Source organism: Neovison vison, chromosome 12 (assembly GCF_020171115.1).
Source record: "Neovison vison isolate M4711 chromosome 12, ASM_NN_V1, whole genome shotgun sequence".
Classification (NCBI taxonomy): Eukaryota; Metazoa; Chordata; class Mammalia; order Carnivora; family Mustelidae; genus Neogale; species Neogale vison.
The window spans coordinates 18,271,037-18,294,723 of NC_058102.1; the positions used below are offsets into that span (position 1 = coordinate 18,271,037).

Sequence of the window (23,687 nt, forward strand, 5' to 3'; positions counted from 1 at the left end):
TTAAAAGCCATAGTGAGCCTCTCTTGTCTCCCATCTTCCCCTTGCAGCGCTGTAAATCCAACTTCTGCCTGTCCTATTGTTCAGAAAAAAGCAGCCATATTGTGCTGATTGGTATTAAATTAAAGCAGAAAGAGAGAGGCACAAATGTGGAAGCCCATCTTACCAGCAGGGATACCGCTATCTTTTATTTTGCATTTTGGGAGGGTCAGAAAGTCATGACAGGCATCTGACCTCTGATAACCTCTTTGGTGCTTCTGTGCGCAGTTTTTGGGGGAAGAACTTAATTAAATACAATTGAATTTCCCTGCTAACATTGCCACTGAAAAGACTCCTTTTAAATGGCTTGGTGTTTGCTGGTGAGGAACAAACAAAGATGCTTCTTTTGTTCCTCAAAGAAAAGTTAGCATATGTTAGTTAAGGATTTGTGATTTCTTTGACTAGACTGGCGGGTTCCTAAAAATTCAATGAGTCTTCTGAAATGAGACCCACAATAAAAGATAAAGCATACAACTAGCTAAAACTCTAACTCTTCTTATGCTTGATAATTATGGTGGAAGTTAGTGTTTTTAAGACTTCACTATGTTTTTTTGGTACTCAAATAAAAATGAAGACCTTAGATTTATGATGAAGTTGCTAATATTTAGCCACAAAAAATATAACTGGTCTGTCTCTTGGATTCTCCAGCTACCTGAAGAAGAGAAGAACTGCCGGCAGTTGTATATCTAGTACTTTCTGTTAGGAAACCATTAACAAGAGGTGTTGACAGAAAGAATATGCAGTTTTTGGTTATGAACAATTTGTCATGCATATTAATTGCTGACAGGAAGCTCATCTACAAGTTACACTTTAATAAAAAGCAATAACCATATAAATATGTGGGTTAAAAATCCATTTTCCCATTTTGATAATGGGAAAGTCCATTTTGATAATTACTAGATAGTTATTTGTTATTCTTAGGGTTCTGAAATCAGAGGAACTGAAGAATCAATTTTATAATCAAGACCTAGAGAAAGAGTGGGTTATTTTGTTCAAGTTTGAGTCTTAGTGCTCATTTTGAGAGGAATCAGGTTTGTGTCTTAGATGCAAAGAATCTTTTAATCCCACATGATTTTGTTTTCCATGAAGAGAGGATTAGAATGAGAAACTGATGCTTTTGAATTTAAAGTTGACTATTGTGTGCCCTAAGCCTACTTCCTTGATTCACACCCCCTTCCACTATTTGAGCTTTCTCAGGTCTCTCTAATTATTTAGAGGGTGGGGGGAAGTCAACACTTGACCCTGATGACCTGTCTGGCTTCTGTCTCATCTCTTGTTTAATACTCATGGTTGAACTGCTAAAAGTAGTGTGTGCTACACCCACAGCTTTTCTTTCCATGTCACTATCTCTCTGGAGTCTAGTCTCTAGGTTCACCCATGTGGGGTACTATGTACCCCAGCTGAAGCCTCCAGCTTTGGGGCCACCATGTTAGGTTGGAAGCATGTACCCTTAGCAAGGGCTCTAAGCCAAGAGGGTAAGTGGAGGCTGAAATCCAGGTACATTTGCAGCTCCATCAAACCCTGTCATGGGGATGTATCAGTGAAGAGAGGGCAACATTTTGTGTTTTGTAAATTGCCTGAAGGCTCCACATTTCTATTTCCCTATTTCTATAAAGAAATGCACACACCCCATCATGGCAAATGTATTTTTTTTTTTTTTTCTAGTAGCAGTTAAATGACCTAAGTGAGGATTTTCAGAGTTCTCTCTTGGTTTCCATTTTCTCTTCCAATCTCAAGGAAAAGCAAGTATTTGCTTTTAGCATAGTTGATCCCTGAGCACTTTGCAAATGTTTCCACAAAGCCAGCTGCCCTTTATAGATCCCCCTGGGAACCTTTCTTTTGGTTACTAACACTTAAGCACCCACAAACCCTATTTGCGAAGATATTTGTCATATGGGAAGGGTCCATGAATCTTCAGATTTTCAGAGGAAAATGCTTAACTTCCAGTTTGGAAAGCTCTGTCCTTTGGCCAGGACCTTTGGGCTTGTCTGAAGACTAGCTTCTCCAGCCAAGGGAAGACAAAAATATGCAAAAAAACCCAAACAATACCTCTGTAGTGTATCTTGGCTCACTCTGGTAGGCTGGAAAACTCTTGAGAAAATTCATCTTGAAAGGTTTCTTGGATTTTTTAATATTTTTGGAGCAAAGTTTCTGGTTATGAGTATTGTAGCCACATGGAATCTCAAGTTCACTTCATTTGCTTCGTCATAGTTCAGTACTGATTCTTCCCTGGGGCTTTCTTTCATCACACCTCATTCTGCTCTTTCCCCTGGATGCGTTTAATGACTGACCTTTAATGCCAAGTGTTAAATTGAATAAAGGACTATAGTCAAATACTAGGGGGAATCAAATTGCAAAATTGTCAGTGGCAGAGCCTCCGTAACTCCTGAGATGCAGTGCTGTCCAAAAACCTGATTGCGGATTCAGGTTTTACTCTTCACACATCTAAGAGGTAGTTCAAATATGTTGACTGTGTGTGTGTGTGTGTGTGCACACGCACACGGATGTATGTTCATGCCTGTGTGCACAAACAGAAAACTTGAAGTCTCCAGCCCATACCACCTGTTTTCACATCATTGTTGTCACAAAAAGGTTTTCTTTCTTTCTTTCTTTTAATTAGCTGAGCTGTCCTATTTTTCAGTAACTTGCCTCTTCCCTAACATACAGGCTGTAACCGTATTTCTTTTCATTAGACCTGGGCCTCGTTTGTCATTTATACCATACTTTTGCCTTTCTCTTTCATTTTGAAAGAAAGAGAGGTTTTCCTATTATTTTAGAGCAAAGCACCTCTGGTTTATGTGGCGACTCTTGTGGCTTTCTAAATGCACTTGATTTAGCTTTCAATGTGTAATTACTGCCAAACAAGTTAATTGCTTTATAAGTGTCCAAAATTCCCTGGTTTAATTTTGCTTTCATTTACCAACCTTCATTATACATCCACTGTTCAACATAAACACAAATGATTGTTAATGAATGCCTAATGCCATATTCATTAGAAAATCAGGTTAATGACTGGCAATGAATATCCCAGCTCCTTTATTCTTCCAAGACATTTTTTTTTTGCTTGTTGATTACAATAGTTTTTTTTGTTTTTGTTTTTGTTTACAAAGAAATTCTACCTGCAGTATAGGCTTGCTTTAAAGTTCAAGATAAAGCTTTTCTAAGAAATCAGAAAACCCCAACCCCTGATTCTTTCTGCTTACCTATGTCTTTACCCTTCAGAAAGAATCTCCTATAAAATGGAATAGTCAGAATAAACATGATTCCCTTGGACTATTGGCTATCATAAAGCCTTATTGTTTGGACAGCAAAAGTCTCAGGATTTTTGTATACAGGTGTTCAGGTGGTGCACTGAACAACTTGAGGAGGTATTGTTTGCTTTGCACTCTGAATGATGTGGGATGTGTTATCCACAACCTGAATAACTCAGGCAGTAGCACTGAGAAATCTGCGTTGAAATATGTCACAGCAGTGTCACTTGGGAAAGCATTCAGTGCGTGGTGCTAATTGCCCTAGACAAGAATTACTTTCCAGAAGACAATCAGATATGTGAAGATACATAGTTGGAGTGCATGGCAGAAGGTCCATTGAGGAAGAGAACTGAGGTCCACATCATGGAGACGGGCCGATTCTTGTTTAGTAAGTGAGACCCCTTCCCTTTCTCACAGATGTGGAGTTGCTTTCCAAATCAAACTTGACAGCTGGGTTTTGAGGGCCGTTTGTGTGCTGACAACAGAACAGAGGATTATGTATGGGCTTGAGCACAGAACCCAGGTGCTAAAATTTGGTCACTGGCTGGTTGCTACATGCTGGTGTGGACTGAGCAGTATCTAATAGGAATGTTGGTGATGTAGTATTCCTTCCAGTTCTTATGCTCTGTGACTCTTTTTTGGTATCATGAGTCAGTCCACCTGCATTCTTTAAAACTATTGATTGGATGCTTACCATGTGCTTGGCATGGATTTGATGTCAGGGATATTGTATTGAACACACATTTCCTGGTGTTGTGGGAAGAAAACAAGGGTGACTCAATGCCCCAATGCACTTGTCAGGTAGCACCCGTGTGGTATACTTACAGTCAGCACTCTGAAATCTTGTTATGCTGCCCACTCTTCTTTGGATCTTTTTTCTTTATTCTTCCATCTGGAAACTTCTACTTCTCTTGCCACAGTCCTTTTGTTTTGGTATTTTGATCTCAGAGACACCCCTGTCTCTCCCAGTTTTGTCTCTTTTGGAGGTTCTGTTTCCATCAGCTGAGTCTGCATCATCTATAGTCCTTGGCTGCACCTATGTCTGTACTCCATGTGTCTGTCCCTCATAACATTTAGGGTCACTGAACTTTGGCCTTGATTTGTATGGTTCTCTGAGAACTAATTCTGCCTTAGACTCTAACTTCCTCAGGGAAATCATGTAGTAAACTAATTGTTTTCCTGGTGTCTGGACATACGCTTGTAGCCTGGTCATAGATCTGTTAGGATATTGTCTTTATGACAACAGGCTTTGCAGGTCAATGAAAGGCTGAGGCATGATTTTAGCAAATATTAAACAATAAAATTTCAAGGACCTGAAGGTTGTGACTAAATAAACAAATAGAAAGTATCAAATTGAAAAGCAGAAGTATGAAAATAAATCCTGATATTATCTTACTGAGGTTTGATATTTTAGTATCAAAGTTCCAGGATTCCATACCATTGGCACATCCTCAGGGTGACCCCCAAATGGACCTATTGTAGGTATTGTATATTTGTATCAGTCAGGTTTCTGCTATGATAATTCCACACAGCAAACAACTCCAAAATCAGTGGTTTTCAACAAGCAGCATTTGTTTCTTATTTATGTTCTCTGATCTGCTTGTTGGCCATGGCTCTGCTATGCTCAGCAGGGACTGGCTTAAGGCCATGGGTCTAGTCTATTAGATTTGTCTCCTTGTTCTGGGACCAGTGACTACTTGGGGCATGTTTTTGTTTGTTTGTTTGTTTGTTTTCTCCTAGCTAAGATGGAAACATAAGAGACCAAGGCAAATCCTGTGTGTACATTTAAAGCTTCTGCTCCTGTCGTGTGTGAACATGTCACTGGCTAAAGCAAGTCATGGGGCCTAGCTCAACATCAATGGGACAAGGAAACACTTCATTTATTCAGGTGGGGAGGACTTCAAAGCCACATGGCAAAGGATATAAATGTTTAAATCTATTTCATCCTACTATATTACAAGGTTCTCAAAATACTTCATTTCTCTCATTCATAACATTTGTTCCAGTTGAGATTTTGCATTTCTTGGTATGATTCTTTAGCTACTGCCTGTGTTTTCTTCTGGACCTTGAAGGTAGGAATCGTGTCTGTCAGGGCTCACTGTTGTTCCCCCAACACCTAGCAGAGTGTTCTGGATGATATCAGGTACTCAATGAATGAAGGGCCATTGTTCAAGTGAATTAGCTTCTAGTCTCCCTAAAAATTATCACAGGAATGGAAATATATTTTTGTGAGAATTACTGGTGTGATACTAAGGCCTTGTTTCAAACCTTTCAGAAATCCTCTCACTACATTTCCATTGTGAGACCTGCAACCCTATGGGAGAGGAACATATCCCATGCAAATGTGAGTAAGTAGAGTGGTGCTCTGCAGAATGGTGTCCATAGTGGAATTGTTTTGGTTTCAGTTGCTGGGTGCATAAGAAAATTTGTATTTTGCTTTTACCTTATAACTGGGAAAGATTTTCTTTTAAATTTCAAAATAAGGGGAACATTAAAAGACATATCCTATGGAATTTTGGATCTCTGTCTGAGATTTATAGTACATTTTTATCTTTTCTACACAGATTATATAACTGAGAAAATAACTTATTCATTGGATAAGCAATAGTAGAAGTCACCGCACATTAGGTGTGTGTGCAGTGCTTGTGTGTGGCACAATGTACAGAAACTGGGACAATAATGCCATCTAATATAATCAATAACAATAAACAACTGAGTTCATCAAGTGAAAGACTGACATGTTAGTCATGTTCTCCCCCATCCCATATTCTACCCACTGGTTGCTAATGATGTCCTGTTGGTGAGAGCCACAGTGAGTGTTTGTTGCTACAGTATGCAAATGCATGTCTAGAAATGACTGCAATGTGCACATGGAGATGGTCACCATGGCTGGCCTGTCCAGTTGTCATGGAGCTGTGGGAACTTCCCAGGTTCCCTCCTACCAGAGCTCTGTGGACAAAAGTAGGATCTGGAAAGGAAAAAACCTTTCGGCCAACACTTAAATTTACATCCAAAGGGCTCTAATTGCCTTCATTTCCTTACTATTTACCACACCAGAATGGCAAAGCCCTTTGGAGAGGGCCACACAGCTCACTGACACTGAGGAAATCACAAAGTCCCAAGCATGTGTGGAGAGGGCCATGCTAATTATGTCTTCCAGAGTTTCTGCTTTCCAAAATTTGGGAGCAGGATTGCTCCAAATTACTACTTGTGGAGAAGTAGCATATGATAACTGCAAATATTCAAGAGAAGAAATCAAGAGACGTGAAAAATCATATTCTAAGAGTAAAGAAGAAGGCCAACTGTGGGAAGAGGAGAAACATGACCTAGTTGAAAAATGTGACCTGGTTTTCTAACTGTTCTTATATACCACTAAAGCACAGAATGTATCTAAATAAGGTGTCTGAAATATGCTCTTCTACCAGTCATTTTTCCATTTGGGCTTCAAGAATCTTTTAAGAATTAACCAGAGGATTCCATGACTTTCCGCATGGACTGTGTTCAGGAGGAAACAGACCCCAGTGAAGTCCCTATATTTCACCACTAGTATTTTAAGGCTCTAAGAAGGCAAAGCTTCGTGGAAGGGGATCACAGGCCCATTCACTTGACAAGGAGTGACACACGTCATAGGGAGGATTGGAGATTGCTAATTAGCTTATACTATAGAGATAGAACACTTCTCAAGCTTATAGATGGTGCCACCTGGGTGCCTAGCGCTCTCTTCCTCCGACAGCTTAAGTGAGCACCAGGAAGCAAGTGCAGGCCTACATGAGATCAGGAGGTTGACATAGCTGGATCCTCTTTCAAATTGTTTTGTCCCCTTTTTTCTTTCTCTGTTTTATTTTCCTTCCCCTTCTCTTTCTGCATTTGTGTGACTTTGGAGGAATTATAGAAGAGGACTAAGAGATTTTGAGATGTGTATCTTCTAAAGACTTCTGTGTTATTTGTCATTGTTTTATTATACTTACTACTATACACTTTATTGCATATTATATAGTATAAGTTGTATATTATATCTTGTACATCATATAATACATATAACATATCTCATATAGCATTAGATATCATATCTAATATATTGCCATATATTATATATTGAATGATCTCTATTTGTATGTGTATATATTCTAATTCCATACATTATATATTAGATTTACTGCCCACCTATGTTGGTCAGAAGGCTCTTCTGAAAGCAGCAGTAAAGAAAAACTCTTTGCCTTCCAGGAGCCTCTTATATAATGAGGAATGTAAATAATGAATAATTTAAAAACAAAATAAAACAGTAATTGCAGGTAGTGAAAACTGCAATGCTGTGAAGAAGATAAATAGGAGTAATCAGGTCAAAGATGATGTGGATGGCAGGAGTATATGGCCTTAGTTAGGGTACAGTGGTCTGGGGAATCCTCTGTAAAGAGGTGATATTTGAATCTAGTCCAGAGCTGTGAGAAGGAGATACCCAGGTAACATTCTGGTTCACAGAAATTTCTTGGAGGCAAACTATTCCAAGCAGAAAGGACAGACTGAGACAGATTGGGTTTAGAACACTGAAGAGTGGACAGAATGTGACTGCACTGAAGTGGAGACTGAAGGAGTGGATGGAGCAGTGGCAGGGGCCAGAGCACAGAGGGCTTCCTGGCCAATGAAAGGACTTTGTCTTCTACATGCAAGGCAGAACCTGTAATGAGAGTTTATTTTATAGCAGGAGATAAAATGATCTGATTTATTCTTGAATAGGTTCAGTAGGTACTGTATGCAGGATGAATTTTTGGGAAATAAGAGACCTTGAGTCCCATTAAGAAATTCTTGGATTGTATCAGAGAGGGGAGACAGTGGCTAGGACTAGGTCTGCAGCAGCTGAATGAGTTGGAGGAGGTAGTCAGACTTCAGAAATATTTTGGAGATGGAGCTGATAGGCTATCATAATGAATTGAATATGGGGTGTGAAGAAAAATCAAGGAAGAGTTTTGGACTTTTGGCCTAAAAACTGGGATGGATAGTGGTGGAGGTGGTGGGAATATTGAGAATAGGTTTTTGAGGGAGACCATCAGTGGTTGCATTTGAAGAATGCTAAGCTTGAGATGCTTAGTACTTAGTATCTTGGTAGTTAGAACTTAGTCTCATGGTCAGACCTTGCTGTAAGAGGGACAGGGAAATGTCCACTTACTGGGCACATCATAACCTCAAACTGGGGTTCCAACATAGAGGATGAGAGGAGAATGGATGTGGGAGTAGGTGCCTAACAGTATCTGCTATAGAAATAATAAAAATATGACCCAAAATATGGTTTCTAAAAATAATTACTCTGGAATGATTCATGAGCCAAAGAAGAAATAATGATGAAAAGTAGAATACTCAGAATGGAAATGATAATAATTTTAAAAGTGAGAGATGCAGCTAAAGTGGTTCTTAGAGGTAGACTTATACTTTAAAAGTTATCATAGAGAAAAGCGAAGGTTGAACAATAGAGTGAGGCATTCAATTTAAGGAGGAGTTACTCAAACAACAAAATGAATTCAAAGGAAGCAGGAAATAATCAAAGTAAGAGGAAAAGGCACCAAAATAGAAACCAAAAAATACAGTTAGAGATAATTAACAAAATCAAAAACTTGCTATTGGAAGGAGTGGATAAAATAGATAAACCAGGGGCGCCTGGGTGGCTCAGTGGGTTAAAGCCTCTGCCTTCAGCTCGGGTCATGATCCCAGGGTCCTGGGATCGACCCCCACATCAGGCTCTCTGCTCAGCAGGGAGCCTGCTTCCTCCTTTCTCTCTGCCTGCCTCTCTGCCTACTTGTAATCTCTGTCTGTCAAATAAAAAACAAAAAACAAAAACAAAACTATTAAAAAAAATAGATAAACCAACCAAGACGGATCAAGGAAAAAAGGAGAAACAATATTATGGATGAAAAGAGAAACATAAGTACCGATACAAGGGAAACTTATAAAACCTGGAGTCAATACTATAAATAACTTAAGTGAACAATTAAAAACACACTATTGAATCAATATCCAGAAATTTCCATTTTCTCAAATTTTCTCAAAAATAGCAGGCCAAGAGTTTTGAGGCTGAGTTATTAAAATTTCAAATGTCAGGTAATCCTTATATAGAGGAAAAGGAAAGCCTCTTCTAAGTTATTATTTTTTTGAAGTTGGCAAAACTTTTAAAATAAAATGGGATACTATGGATTAATCTCGTTTATGAAGACTATTATATTAAATACTAGCAAAATCAAATTCAGTAATGTATACAATAAAATATATCTAAATCAAGTAGAATTTATTCTAGGGATACAAGAAGAGTTTCTTATAAAAAAATCAATTCATGAGATATATAGCAAGAGACTTATAGAGTAGAATCATATAACCATCCCAGTGGATATGTCAACATTAATTCATGGGAAAAAAACCCTCTTTTACGAAAGTAGGAATAGAAGGGAACTTCCTTAACTTGAAAAAAATCTATAAAAATCTACAGAAAAAATAATTAGACTTAATAGGGAGCCTTCAGAAGCATTTCTATTAAAGTAAGGGAAAATAAGAATGTTTACTATTATTGCTTCTATTAAAAAATGTCCTGGGGACCAAAGCAATGAAATATAAGAAAAAAAATATAAAAAAATTTTTTGGGGGAAAAAATATTGATTATATACCTTCAAAATCTAAAATTATTTCATAATATTAAAACTTATAAATTATTAAAACCAAAATTATAATTTACTTTGGAATAGGTATAACAAAATATTTGTAAAGCATATATGGATAAAAGTATAAAGCATTACTTAAGTGTATGTAAAGGAGGGTCTGAATAAAGGAAGAGATGCTATGTTAATGAGTGAGAAGATTATCATGGAATTTTCCTGAAGTTAGAGTGGGTCATACAAATTGCATGAAAGATAAAAGACTATGAGTAAGTGACAGAGTTATGAAGAATAAAATGTGGAAACTTTCTGACCAGATATCGAAATTTTTATAAAGCCATAATAAGACAGTGAGCTCAAGCAAAGGCTGATGGGGGCACCTGGGTTGTTCAGTGGGTTAAGCATCCAGCTCTTGGTTTTGGCTGAGGTCATGATCTCGAGATCATAGATGGAGCCCTGTGATGGGCTCTGCACTCAGTATGGAGTCTGCTTGACATTCTTTCTCCATTCCTCTCCTTCCTCCTCTGCTCCTTTGCCTGCTTGTGCTCTCTCTCTCTCTCAAATAAATAAAATCTTTAAGAAAAAAAAAGAATAGGCTGATAGAACATAGTAGAATACATACTGCTTTCTGGAAAGGATGGCTTTAAGTGATTCCCATTTTAATCATGGAGTCATATCAATGATTGTACACTAAACACATATTTTAAAGTCATGAGCTATTCAAGGCTTGTATATAAGCTGTCGTGGATTCGAGTGGAGAAAGATGCAGTAGAGGTAGTCATAAAACAAGTTAGTAACCTTGCAATGGATCATTTCCACAGCAAGTGGTAAAACAGACATTTGAAGGAATGAACCAGGAGGTCGCTAGTCATGGGTGAGCTGAGGACTGTGGAAAGTAAGGTAAATGTAGGGCGGGTCATGAGAGTTATGACCTAGAAAAGAGCATCAGTTCCTCAGCAGGTGTGTGTGAGTTAGATTTGCACAGGGAAGGCATTTTTAGATCTTCCATGAATGAGTTATTTGAGAAGTGGTGTGTCTTCATCTCAACATGCCTCGGTAGCAAGCTGATTCTCCATCTCCTCTATGATTTCAGCAGGAAATGAATCCAGCTGTGGCTCAGATGATCTGGGGACACATTTTATGTTTGACTAAAGTGCTTCGGCAGACTTTTAAGTGTGGCCTCTAAGTAATTTTAGAAATGTTTGCCTTTTCCAATATCCACTATGAATATCTGAGAGAAAAGGAGAGGAATGCCCATTCACTTTGACCCCAAACTGAAAAAATACTGGCCCAGAGGATAACTGGAGAGTCAGTGTCCTACAGAAATGACACAAAGGTGGCATATCTGCATCCCTGGGGGAGGTCCTCTTAGAGACTCTGCTGGTGCCCAGGAATGTGCTCTGCCCAGAATCAGAGGGCACAGAGATGGAAAGGGTTGCATTGCAGAGGAGGAACCATAGGCACAGAACTACGAATGAATACCTCATGCTTTCCCTTTTAACAGACCTGGGTTGTTGTCAGCGTAAAATGAGTTAATTAGGGTTAGGTGTTTCATTCATTCAAAAAACTATATTAAGTGCAATATATACCAGGCACAGTTTTAGGCTTCTGGCAGTGAACAGAATAAATGACCTTGACTTCATGGAGATTCCATTCTAGTGTGAGAGTCAGACAATACACTGAGAGGTCAGATACTGGTAAGTACTGTAGAGAAAAGGTAGGATCACAGAATGGGGGCATGTGCCATTGTTGAGTGTACCAAAAAGGATTGTTATTTGCACTCAACAGAAGCTGACTCTGGTTGATTCGTCAGAGAAAGGATTGAGCAAAATAAAATTGGGTGGTTCACAGGATCTGTGGGAGGGCCACGGAACCAGATCTGGGGGTAGGCTTCCCGGAAGAGTGACTCAAAGAACATGGTACAGCTGATGGATACCGGTGGCCACCTCCATCACCTCCACCACTGAAAATGAGATGCCACAGTTTGCACTGCTTTCATTTCTGTAGGACGCTGGAACTTGCAGCAGAAAGAGACAAAACTTCCTGCCCTTCCCTCCCATGTTACTAATTCATGAGTCTGGCTGCTGATGTCAGTGCCTGGACCTTGACGGTGTTCCTTTCTCAGATTTATTTTAAGATTCAACAAGTTAGGGATAATAAACAACTTCAGCAAAGCTTCAGGAGGCAAAATCAACATGCAAAAACCAGTTGTGTTTCTGAATGCTAGCAAAGAAGAGTGGAAAAGGAAATTAAAACAGTTCTATTTACATATTTATTCCATTTATGTATCTAGGAATAAATTTGACCAAAGAAGATTAGGATTTATATGTTGGATATTATAATAAATGCTGAAAGAAATTAAAGACCACCCAATCAGGGGGGCAGGCATCTGCATTCATAGATTAGAAGGTTTGGCATTACTAATATGATAACATCGTCCAAAGTGATCTATCTACAAATTTAATGCAATCTGATCAATATCCCAACTTTTCCTTTTAAGAAACAGAAAAATTCATCCTAAAATCTATGGAATCTCAAGGGACCCCAAATAGCCAAAGCAATGTTGAAAAAATACAAATTTGTAGAGCTCATACTTCTTGATTTCAAAACATATTACAAAGCTATAGTAATCTAAACTGTGTGGTACACTCATAAGGTTAAACAAATAGACCAATGGAATAGAACTGACAGCCCAGAAATAAACCCTCACACATACGGTCAATTGATTTTTGACAAGCATGTTAATACCATTCAACGGGGAAAAGGACAGTCTTTTCAAGAAACTGCACTAGGAGAGCTGGATATTCACATGAAAAAAAAATGCAACTGAACCTTACACAAGATATGCAAATTAACTTAGAGTGGATCAAAGACCTAAATAAGAGTTAAAATGGTTAAAATCCTAGAAGAAAACAGGGAAAAATTCTCATTCATTGCCATTAGTATAGCAATGATTTCTTAAAGATGATACCAAAGCACAGGCAACAAAAGAAAAAATGAGCTGGATTTTAACAGAATTAAACACCTTTGTACATCAAAGGGCACTATTAGGAGAATGAAAAGACAACCCACAGAATGGGAGAACATATTTACAAATTATATCTGATAAGGGGTTAATATGCAGAATAAATAAAGAGCTCTTACAACTCAACAACAAAAAACAAATAATATGATTTAAAAATCGCCAAAGGGCTTGAATAGACATTTCTGTGAAGAACATATATAAATGGCTAATAAACATATGAAAGGATACTCAACACCATTAGTCATCAGGGAAATACAAAACAAAACCACAGTAAGAAACTACTTTACACCCACTAGATGACCATTATTAGAAAAACAGAAACTACCAAATGTTGGTAAGAATATGGAAAAATTGGGGGTGCCTGGGTGGCTCAGTCATTAGGCATCTGCCTTCAGCTCGGGTCATGATCCCAGGACCCCGGGATCAAACCCCGCCGTGGACTCCCTGCTCCATGGTGGGCCTGCTTCTCCCTCTCTCACTCCTCGTGCTTGTTCCTCTCTCGCTGTCTCTCTCTCTCTCTGTCAAATAAATAAATAAAATATTAAAAATAAAAAGAATATGGAAAAATTGGAGCCCCCTGTGCATTGCTGGTAAGAATGTAAAATGGTGTAGCCACTATGGATATATACCCAAATGAATTAAAAAAAGACTCAAACAGATATGAGTATGCCAATGTTCGTAGCAGCTCTCTTTACCATAGCCAAAAGTTAGAAACAACCCAGCGTCCTCAGTAGGTGAAAGAATAAATAGACTGTGGTATATACATTCAATGGACTGAACCATAAAAAGGAATGAAGTTTTGATACATGCTACAATGTGGACAAACCTTGGAAACATTACGCTAAGGGAAAATTATTGTATGATTATACTTATATGCAGTCTGTGGCTCCAGCGTCGGAAACTAATCAGATGGCTTGCTGAATGAATACGCAAACATCGGGTAGAAAGAAGAGGGGAACTCAAGGGAAGTTCTGTATTTTTCATTCATTGAAATAGAAAGGATGGTGATAAACAGGTCCTTGGACCATCAAGTTAAGAAAGTCATGACACATAGAGGAAGTATATTCCAGGTAGAATGAACGGCAAGTGCAAATGTCCTGAGACAATAAGGTAGGATAGGATATTGAGGGAATAGCAAAGTCACGAGTGGAGAGTACTAGATGAAATGAGAGATAAGAGGACTTCCTTGTTGCCTGGACAGTCCAGGTATATACCTGTCATTTCAGGATAATTGTCAGTAAGCTCCCTTTTTATGTTAAAAAAGTACTGAATTGGGGCACCTGGGTGGCTCAGTGGGTTAAAGCCTCTGCCTTCAGCTCGGGTCATGATCTCAGGGTCCTGGGATCGAGCCCCGCATTGGGTTCTCTGCTCTGCGGAGAGCCTGCTTCTCCCTTTCTCTCTGCCTGCCTCCCTGCCTACTTGTGATCTCTGTCTGTCAAATAAATAAAAACAAACAAACAAACAAAAACCACATACTGAATTGGCCAATACCATTGTGTAGATGCCAGATCCTGTTCAGCCTGTCTGTCTGTCTGTATCTATGCGGGTTCCAGTCCTGTTGGGTTCAGGAAGAAACCAATGGGGATTGTACTCGGAATAAGATGAGGAGCCCCTGGAGGGCTGTGAGTGGCAGGATGTGACTTTGGTTTAACAGGACTGTTCAGCGGGCTTCTTGGAGGTTGCAGACACGTTTGCAGGCGTGCATTTCTCTCAGGAGATGGGGCTCCTGCAGGAAGAGTGCCCAGGCAGCTGGCCCGATTCTCAAGGTCTCCTCCCAGGTCTAACACCTGGAGCCTTGGGCACAACTTCAGGGTACCTGAGGGTGTTCAACCCACTTCGAAGCTGCCTTGCTTCCGGAGAGAGGGAGGGCGACTACAGTCTGCTCGGTGTCTTGTAAGCAATCCCACACTGCAGGACCGGTTGCTAGAACTCGAATCACGTTAACTTCCTTCTGTGATGCACACTTTGTGCCTGAGCATCAAGGCCCGACATTAATAACAATTTCAGGAAGACTGTGAGTGGCCGAGGACTCTGAGCGCTTAGACAGCCTCCTTCACTCACGGTAGAGGTGACGTCGTTCAATGAGATTCAGGGCTTTAGAGTGTTGAGAAAGGATGAAAGAAGCCAGAGAAAACCTGAGGGGCAGGACAGGATGGATTTCCAAAACACTGGTTCAGTTCCAGAGTCGAGTTTGGAATTACCATCGAGCCCTTGACTATACTCCAGGTTCCTTAGCAATGTGATGTTGAGGGTGCTGGCACCTGCTTCCAGGTGGCTATTGCTTGAATGGGTGGCAGGTGGAATGCATGGTGAAAGATGGATGTGGTACAAGCAAACCCTGGGGTCCGATGGCCTGAGTTCAATTCTGGCTTTGCTGCTTTCCACCCTGTGAGATGCCCTAACTTCCTCATCTTCCCAGGCCTGTCTTCCCCTGCTTTCGCCTCCTCATCTGTAAGATGGGATAATGATAGCACCTACCTCATAAGGCTGTTGTGGATTTAACGTACATTGCCTAGAGCAGTGCTGGCACCTGTGGAAATTCTGCCACACACGTTAGCTTTTGCTACTATTCCTTCTGATTAAGGCACTGTTTATGTCTCTCTTTCTCATGAGACCACTCCATTTTTGTTTGTTTGTTTGTTTGTTTTTGACTTTTGGAAGTTAACTGGTATTGAATCTTATAGACTAAGACGTTGAAGGTCTTTTGAGGCTGGCCCATTTTGATTGCAGTGATTGAGAATGCTGCCCTCTGTTTTGGGAAGTAGGTGGATTATTTCCTGTGGAGGCCTCTGTACATCCATCAGCCAATGTTACTGGTTTTAAGCAAAGTCAAGCTTAGCTTTTACCTCAGAATTTCACTTTCCTTTCATATATGAGAAAAATCAAACTAAACTTCTGAAATTTCAAGGGAAAACTTTTTTTTTGGTTTATTTAAATCTGACTAGACCGGTAAAATTTAGAATCCTGGTGAACAGAAATGATGAAATTGATTATCCTCAGAAAAAATAAGGCAAGGATTCACTCATGTAGAAGGTGACATCATTACAATTCATTATAATCATTTAAAAACTTTATTGAGGGGCGCCTGGGTGGCTCAGTGGGTTAAGCCTCTGCCTTCAGCTTGGGTCATGATCTCAGAGTCCTGGGATCGAGCCCCACATCCAGCTCTCTGCTCAGCGGGGAGCCTGCTTCCTCCTCTCTTTGCCTGCCTCTCTGCCTACTTGTGATCTCTCTCTCTCTGTGTCAAATAAATAAATAAAATCTTAAAAAACACTTTATTGAGTATTATCTGGATATAGTTATGAATCTGTTTTACCTGAGTAGTTTTCATATTCTGTTAATGGGTTACTTATATAACACAAGAACGAGTATATCTCAAGGAAAGATATATTTGGATTCATTACTCATCATAAGTATAATTATTGTTTAATAATATGATGAAGGGCTGATGATGAGATGCAGGTGTTTAAACATGCGGTGCCCATAGATTTGACGTGGTATTCAGTTCTAGGCATATACATTTTTAAAGACTTCTATTCACCAAGGGGACAATAAAACTCTACACAATGGTAAGTGTGTTTGCTAAAAACATGACGTGACTGGTTAATTTTTAGTCTTTAGATTTTAAAATGGATTTTTTGGTGTGTGTGTGTTGACACTTGTTTCTTAACTTGCTGGTCTATACTTTAAACTAGCGTAAAAAATAAAACAGAGCTATATCGATAAAACCCACCTCTCTGGGCCCTTACAATTATCTCTGGTAGGTGATGGGAGGGTGGAAGACACATGTGCCTTTCGACTTCAGACTATGCAAATAAACTTCAGAGTGGTAGTCTGAAGTTTTGACACGTATTTTCCACCTAGAATTATTGGTACCTTGGGAAGGATGGAGCTCAAACTTCTCACTTTCGAAGTGAGAAAACGGAGGCTGGAGAAGGTCATGATTTACCCAAGGAAAAATTGCTGGTAGACCACACTCTTCGTACACTCAAACTTGAACCTCTTAATTGTTGTTACAGAACTTTCCCTAACATGCTGTGTTGCCTCCTGTCAAATGTGAAACTCTAGCTATTTGAATTCTTGATTAATATATCCAGTCGATAGACACTTTTGAGTATCGACCATGTGCCTGTTCTAGGCTCTAGGATCTCTAACTTCTTAAACTTGGTTTTGATGTCACTATTCTGCTCTTTATTCTTCTATGGGCTAAGGTTTCCTTCATTAAGTTCTGTGAGTGTGTTAATATGTTTGTGGCTTATCTTAAATTTTTAGGCCTTAATTGGGAAGGAGCTAAACTGGGAAAGAAAATTTCCAGTTTTAAATTAGGAAGAAACCAACATTTACTGAACACTGCTATGCACTTTATAGGTGCCTTTATGAAAAGCTTACGAGCTGGCATTGCACCCTAAAAAAAGAAAAGCTAAATTATTTGATGAGGTTTAAATATCTTTTAAGTGAGAGAGCAGGGAATTTGTTCACCCACAGTTAAGATAGTGTCTGGCATCCAAACCACTTAAATTTTGTTGAATGAGTGAATGCATGTGTGATTGCTGGGCTCTAAACTCAGGTCTATATGGCTCTAAAGATCTTTCCACTATATTCATTTACCTTTTTTGTATCCCCTAGGGTTAGAAACATACTGGCTTTAAATACCACCTAGCGTATAAGCAATGTTTTCATAAAAACTTTTGCTTATAATGTCATATAAATTCCCTAAGACTTAGAATGCTCACATAGCTGTCATTATATAAATCTTTGAAGAATAAGAAACTAGATAACTAAAAAATTAATTTTTAAAATTATCATCAGAAGATCGAAGGAGATTATAATGAGCATAATAGAGCTGTGAATACTCTTCGAAATCCTGGAGGCATGAATATGCCCTCTTGATTTGAGGCAGCTCTGTTTGCATTGTAACTTCCAAGCACTTCTGGTGATTTTCCCAATCCATGAAAGGGTCACAGCACCCAGACCTCACTTAATTAAATGATTTACATGGATGTATGATTTTAGTTCAAAATAGCTTACATTTCCCCGGGCTAAGTAACTTTTTGATGTTACCTTATTGTATCTTTCAACGGTTTTTAAAAATATGTTCCCATTTTTTAGGTGGGGAAAGTTGAATTCAAGAATGGCTAAGTAGAGGGGTACCTAAGCAGGTCAGTCTGTTAAGTGTCAGTTTCTTGGTCTGAGCTCAGGTCATGATCTCAGGGTCCCGGGATCCAGCCCCACATTGGGCCCCCCACTTACTGGGAAGTCTGCGTGTCTCCCTTTCCTTCTGCCCCTCCACCTGCTCATGTTTGTGCCTGTGCCCTCTCTCTCTTTCAAAAAAAAAAGTTAAGTAGAAATTAAATCCCATAGCACAAGTCCAACTACTACATTACCTTGGATGTGGTTTATTTTCACACTCCCAGTAATTTGCCACCTTATTCATTTAAAGAATGAATTTAAAGAACATGCATTACTTATTATTATATTATGTGAAGCTGAGCCAGAGAAACACAAGTCAAATGGTGGCATCTACATTTTCTCACGTATAAAGAAATATGAGAACCAAGTTTATTCATTGCAGCATTCGCCAAAACTCAGAAAATATTTATCAACAGGGACTGGTTAAATGCATTCTTAACACTATATAATACTATAGCCTTTAAAAGAATGAGGCAGGATGCTATGTGCTGATGAGAAGACATGCCCTTGATGAATCAATAAGTAGAAGAAGAAAATTGTAGGCAGTTAAGTATCATATTGTGAGAAGGGTGACAAAGACAAGGTGCATATGTACATTCAAAATCCTTGATCTTCTTGTTTTATGGATTCTTCTCCTACCCACTTAAGCCCCCATGTTGTATCACCACTCCCTCATATCAGGGAGATCATATGATAGGGAGGGAGACAAACCATAAGTGGCTCTTAATCTCACGAAACAAACTGTGGGTTGCTGGGGGGAGGGGGGTTGGAAGAAAGGGGGGTAGGGTTATGGACATTGGGGAGGGTATGTGCTTTTGGGTAAATTGGAAGGGGAGATGAACCATGAGAGACTATGGACTCTGAAAAACAATCTGAGGGGTTTGAAGTGGCGGGGGGGTGGGAGGTTGGGGTACCAGGTGGTGGGTATTGTGGAGGGCACGGCTTGCATGGAGCACTGGGTGTGGTGAAAGAATAATGAATACTGTTTTCTGAAAATAAATAAATTGGAAAAAAAAATCCTTGACCTTCCTTTGATGCTGAATATATCAGAAAACAAAACAAACGAAAAAGCCAGACAAATGTTTATCCTGAGGTCTAAGGGATCAATAAATAAAACCCCTCTCTTCTCTGAGTGAATTTTGAACCAGTGAGATGACAGAGAAGGTGGCTGATAGATGTTGAAATACCATATAGGTTAGGAATGTGATTTAGGTGTTTGGGCAAAATGGCAGCCTTGCCTGAACTACCATGGTAGAACTTGGAAAAGGAAGAACTCCCCAAGGGTGTTTGGAAACAACAGACTCTTCCTGATAGGCTTATCTCATGACTAAAAACAGACTGGAATCTGAGGGGTTTGAAGTGGTGGGGGGGTGGGAGGTTGGGGTACCAGGTGGTGGGTATTATAGAGGGCACAGCTTGCATGGAGCACTGGGTGTGGTGAAAAAATAATGAATACTGTTTTTCTGAAAATAAATAAATTGGAAAAAAATAGGAAAAAAAAAAAAAAAACCAGACTGGAATCACCTGCTTTTTGTAGACCCCAAAGACAAAGGAGAGTGCATTGAGTTAAGCATGCTCAGTTCTTTTCTCCAAATTCCCTAATTAAGTAAAAATCTCCAGGAATTGATGAAAAGGCAGGAGTGATTTGCAGGCAGGGTCTTCTCTCCAGGACAAAACTGGAACACATGTTTTTCTAAAAAAAGTGAGAGGTTTTAATGGAGGGAGGACCTACACTCCTCATGTGGGAATTTGTTCCTTAGAATGAAGCCTTCTCATTCTGGTGTTCAGAGTTGCCCCAGCCAGCTCACCCACCCAGAAGTGAAGCCAGTCAGTTCACATGCCTTGACCACCTCTACCAAGCTCATGGTCATGGGAATAAGCCTTGAATTCTCCAATAAGAGAAGCACATCTGCACAAACAGCAAGGAAACTCATCAACTAGGCTTTTATTCATAATATAGGCATACCTTGTAGATATTGTGGATTTGGTCCTAGACCATTGAAATAAAGTGAAAACCACAATAGAGTCAGTCAAATAAATTTGTATTGTTTTTTGTTGCTTATAAAAGTTGTTTATACTATACTGTATTCTATTAAGTGTGCAATAACATCATGTCTTAAAAACCCAACACATATATACATTAATTAAACCATACTTCATTGTTAAAAAATGCTAACCATCATCTGAGCTTTTAGCAAGTTGTATTCATCAATCACAGATCACCATAACAAATATAAGAATAATGAAAAAGTTTTAAATATTGTAAGAATTACCAAAATCTGACACAGATGCACCAAGTAAGCAAATGCTGTTGGGAAAAAGGTGCTGATAGATTTGCTCTATGCAGGGTCGCCAGGAATTTTCAATTTGTAAAAAATGCAATATCTGTGAAGCACAATAAAGAAAATGCTATAAAAAGAGGTATGCCTGTACCAAGGATCGTCAATATTTAAGGGAAACCAATTGCACAAAAATAACCAAGAAGGCCCAACAGGGAAATTGGCATTGGAAAAAACAGATATAATTCAGAAGCCAAAGGATGATATCTAATTAGTGCCTTATGGGGAATTCTGAGAGAATCCATGAAATAAGAAGAGCTGTGTCCTTGAAAAAGAAGCCCTCAACAAACAGAAACTGTTCATGGACTCAAATATATGCTTGTTAAAAGTAAATAGTTTAACAGAATACTGCAAGAAGAAGTTGAGGAACATATTCCAGAATGTAAGGCAAGAATAAAACATAAGAAAAATGCAAGAGGAAAGTTAAGGCATGGGGAATCAGTCAAAAAGTCATCAAAGCAAATGTAGAAGATAGAGAAGCACAGGATAGACTTGGCCTGAAGCACCAGCTCCTCCTCACTGGTGTATCAGTGAAGCTGCAAGCAGGAGTGTGTAGGGCTGCCATACCTAGGCTCTGATCCTCATCTTCTTCCATCAAGTTCTGTGTCACCCTTTCTCCTACTTCTGCTGTTCCCATTTGACCTCTCTCTCTCTCTCTTTAATGTTCAATTAGCCAACATATAGTACATCATTTGTTTTTGATGTAGTGTTCAATAATTCGTTAGTTGCGTTTGGCATCTGTTGAACTGAGAGCTTGGCAATGTACCCAAAGTTGGAGAGCTCATTGTTAGTGCCTGAGACAGCAGTGGAGCTATGCTGACCAGTCTTTTTTTTTTAATTAATTAATTTATTTGACAGACAGAGATCACAGGTAGGCAGAAGCAGGCAGAGAGAGAGAGAGGAAGGGAAGCAGGCTCCCCGCTGAGCAGAGAGCCCGATGTGGGGCTTGATCCCAGGACACTGAGACCATGATCTAAGCTGAAGGCAGAGGCTTAACCCACTGAGCCACCCAGGCGCCCCTATGTTGACCAGTCTTAATGAACCTTTTGCTTCAGGATGATGTCAGAGTAAGCACTGTTGTAATACAAGTAGCCTGAGTATAGACTTCATAGAATAAATTCTGGACATGCCAGGGGAAAATGATTTGAGCTAAAGATTAGAAGTTTGAGATCTAAAACCAAATCAAGTTATGAAGATGAATAAAATTGATAATCTTACATATATTTAAGTTTGGGGTAGAGAGAGCCATTTGGACAGTTATTTGAATTTCTGTGTGACTCATTTTCCTCCTCTGTAAAATGGGGAGAGGAAAGTACTGATTTTATTGGGTTGTGATGAATTCACAGGTCTGAAGTGTTTATAACAATGCCTGGTCTATACAAAGTACTCAAGGGTTTGTTGTTACTGCTATATGATGAATAGCAGATTAATAATAAAAGTTATTCCTAAAAGAATAAAAAATCTAGAGTTAAGGACAATCATGCCATCTTTCCCTTCTAAAAGCAGGTGCTTCTCTATGTTTTTTTGGGAGGATCTCAACACTCTTATTTTAGAAATATCACAACTTCAGTTTCTTTTCATCCTTCTAATTAGATCTGCTATTATATATCAAACTTCTAACCCCTAGTTCAAAATAACTTTTCCCCTCTGAATTCCCAAAATTTATTCTGCATGATATATACTCAAGTTGCTTGTTTGCATTAGTACAGCAGTGCTCACTCTGACACCATTATCTTTGCCAAGAAGTGCTTTTCAATCTTCAGATTTTCGATAATGTTTGGTGGGAAGCATTGCATTTATTTTCAACAGCACAGGATTAAGAAATAATACTTTATGAAAGAAAAAATACCTCATTGTAGAAGCTTAGCATCTGTTTTTGCAATGGCCTCAATAGGTAACTCTGAATCCCCTTTGGTAAATTTCCTATTAGAATTCTGGCTGGTCTACTTCTTATTTGTTAGAAATAACTTTCACCAGAGGAAATTGGGCAGAAAACCTTGCCAGCATATTTAACTTCTTGTCCCTTAAGAAATTATACTTTGATTTTAGAGGTTTGACTTTGCTAGATAATGAAATTATCATGGTGGAACAAGCCATAGAAATAATAAATACAGTAATTCTTCTTTGCCTATTGTGTGTCTTTGCTATTCATAAATTTTTGGGCCTTAGATATTAGATACACTTACGTAAGGCCTCACGAACGGTAATTATCTTTTGGCCAAAGAAAAAGCCCAAACGAATGCTAAGCTGCATTATCGCTTGGCTTCTGACATGAGCTGATAATCAGATTTTCTTGCTTAAATCCATGGTGCTCGAACAATGCTACCCACTGTCTGTGCTTCCCGATATTACCCTTAATTAGAAAGAACAGAAACACAAATCTGAATTATTTCAAAATCTGGTTTCCATGGTCAGTGGTTTGAAGGGCTTAACTTTATTATAAATAAACCTGGCTTTATTGGCTAATGAAATCTGAAATGTGAAGCCTGGGATAGAGGGAGTGTAATACTCTGATGTTTACACATCAAAATATCCAGTGTGGGCAAAGTGTTTTGTAATAAATCTTTGGATAATTGAATTATGATTCCTTTGTCCAAGTACAATCTGAACCTCAACACTAAGGAGAACCTGAAAGGAACTTCAGTTTATGTTTTCTTTAGAAGTAACACCTTTACATTTAGTAATATATGTACCCACATCTGTCAAGGAGGTGTTGACCTTTATATTTATTCTCTTTCACTTTAGTAATTTTTTTTCTTTTTACAAATTTGGTCCATAGTTATAAGTGTGTGATGGTCTGGATGTATTAATTTTAAATATTCACATTGGGCTCTCTTTGCTACATAGAATTGTGCGTGGACTAGCTCCTGAGCAAAACAGATGATAAAATAAGACATCAGCTGTACTTTTGCTTATGCACTTGTTAAAAGAAGGCTAACAGTAGGCAAGGATGCCTGACCCCATTTGAAGGGCTAATTAGTAACTAAGTGGAGATGATAACTTTGTTCTTTTCCTGGAAAACAACTTCAAGAAGCTAATTCCTAGAACTGCTTGTAATGTACATTGCATGTAAGGACCTCAGATGCTATTGACAAATGTATGTATACACATGTATACATCACACAAGTCTATTTATACTTATGTCCTATATTATAAATAGTATATCTTTATATGTATGTTGCTTCTATGCAGATGGTGGGGGCCTAAGTAT

At 38.9% G+C, this 23,687-nt stretch overlaps 1 protein-coding gene across 1 annotated transcript in view; it reads left to right on the forward strand.

Annotated features, from left to right (window-relative positions):
- Positions 1-5,124: 5,124 nt before the first annotated feature.
- C12H12orf42 (chromosome 12 C12orf42 homolog) overlaps positions 5,125-23,687 on the forward strand; it is an 83,823-nt gene continuing 65,260 nt past the window's right edge. Inside the window, exons 1-2 of the mRNA XM_044227360.1 lie at positions 5,125-5,175; positions 5,563-5,631. Coding sequence (XP_044083295.1) covers positions 5,125-5,175; positions 5,563-5,631 — 120 coding nt within the window. The remainder of the gene's footprint in view (positions 5,176-5,562; positions 5,632-23,687) is intronic.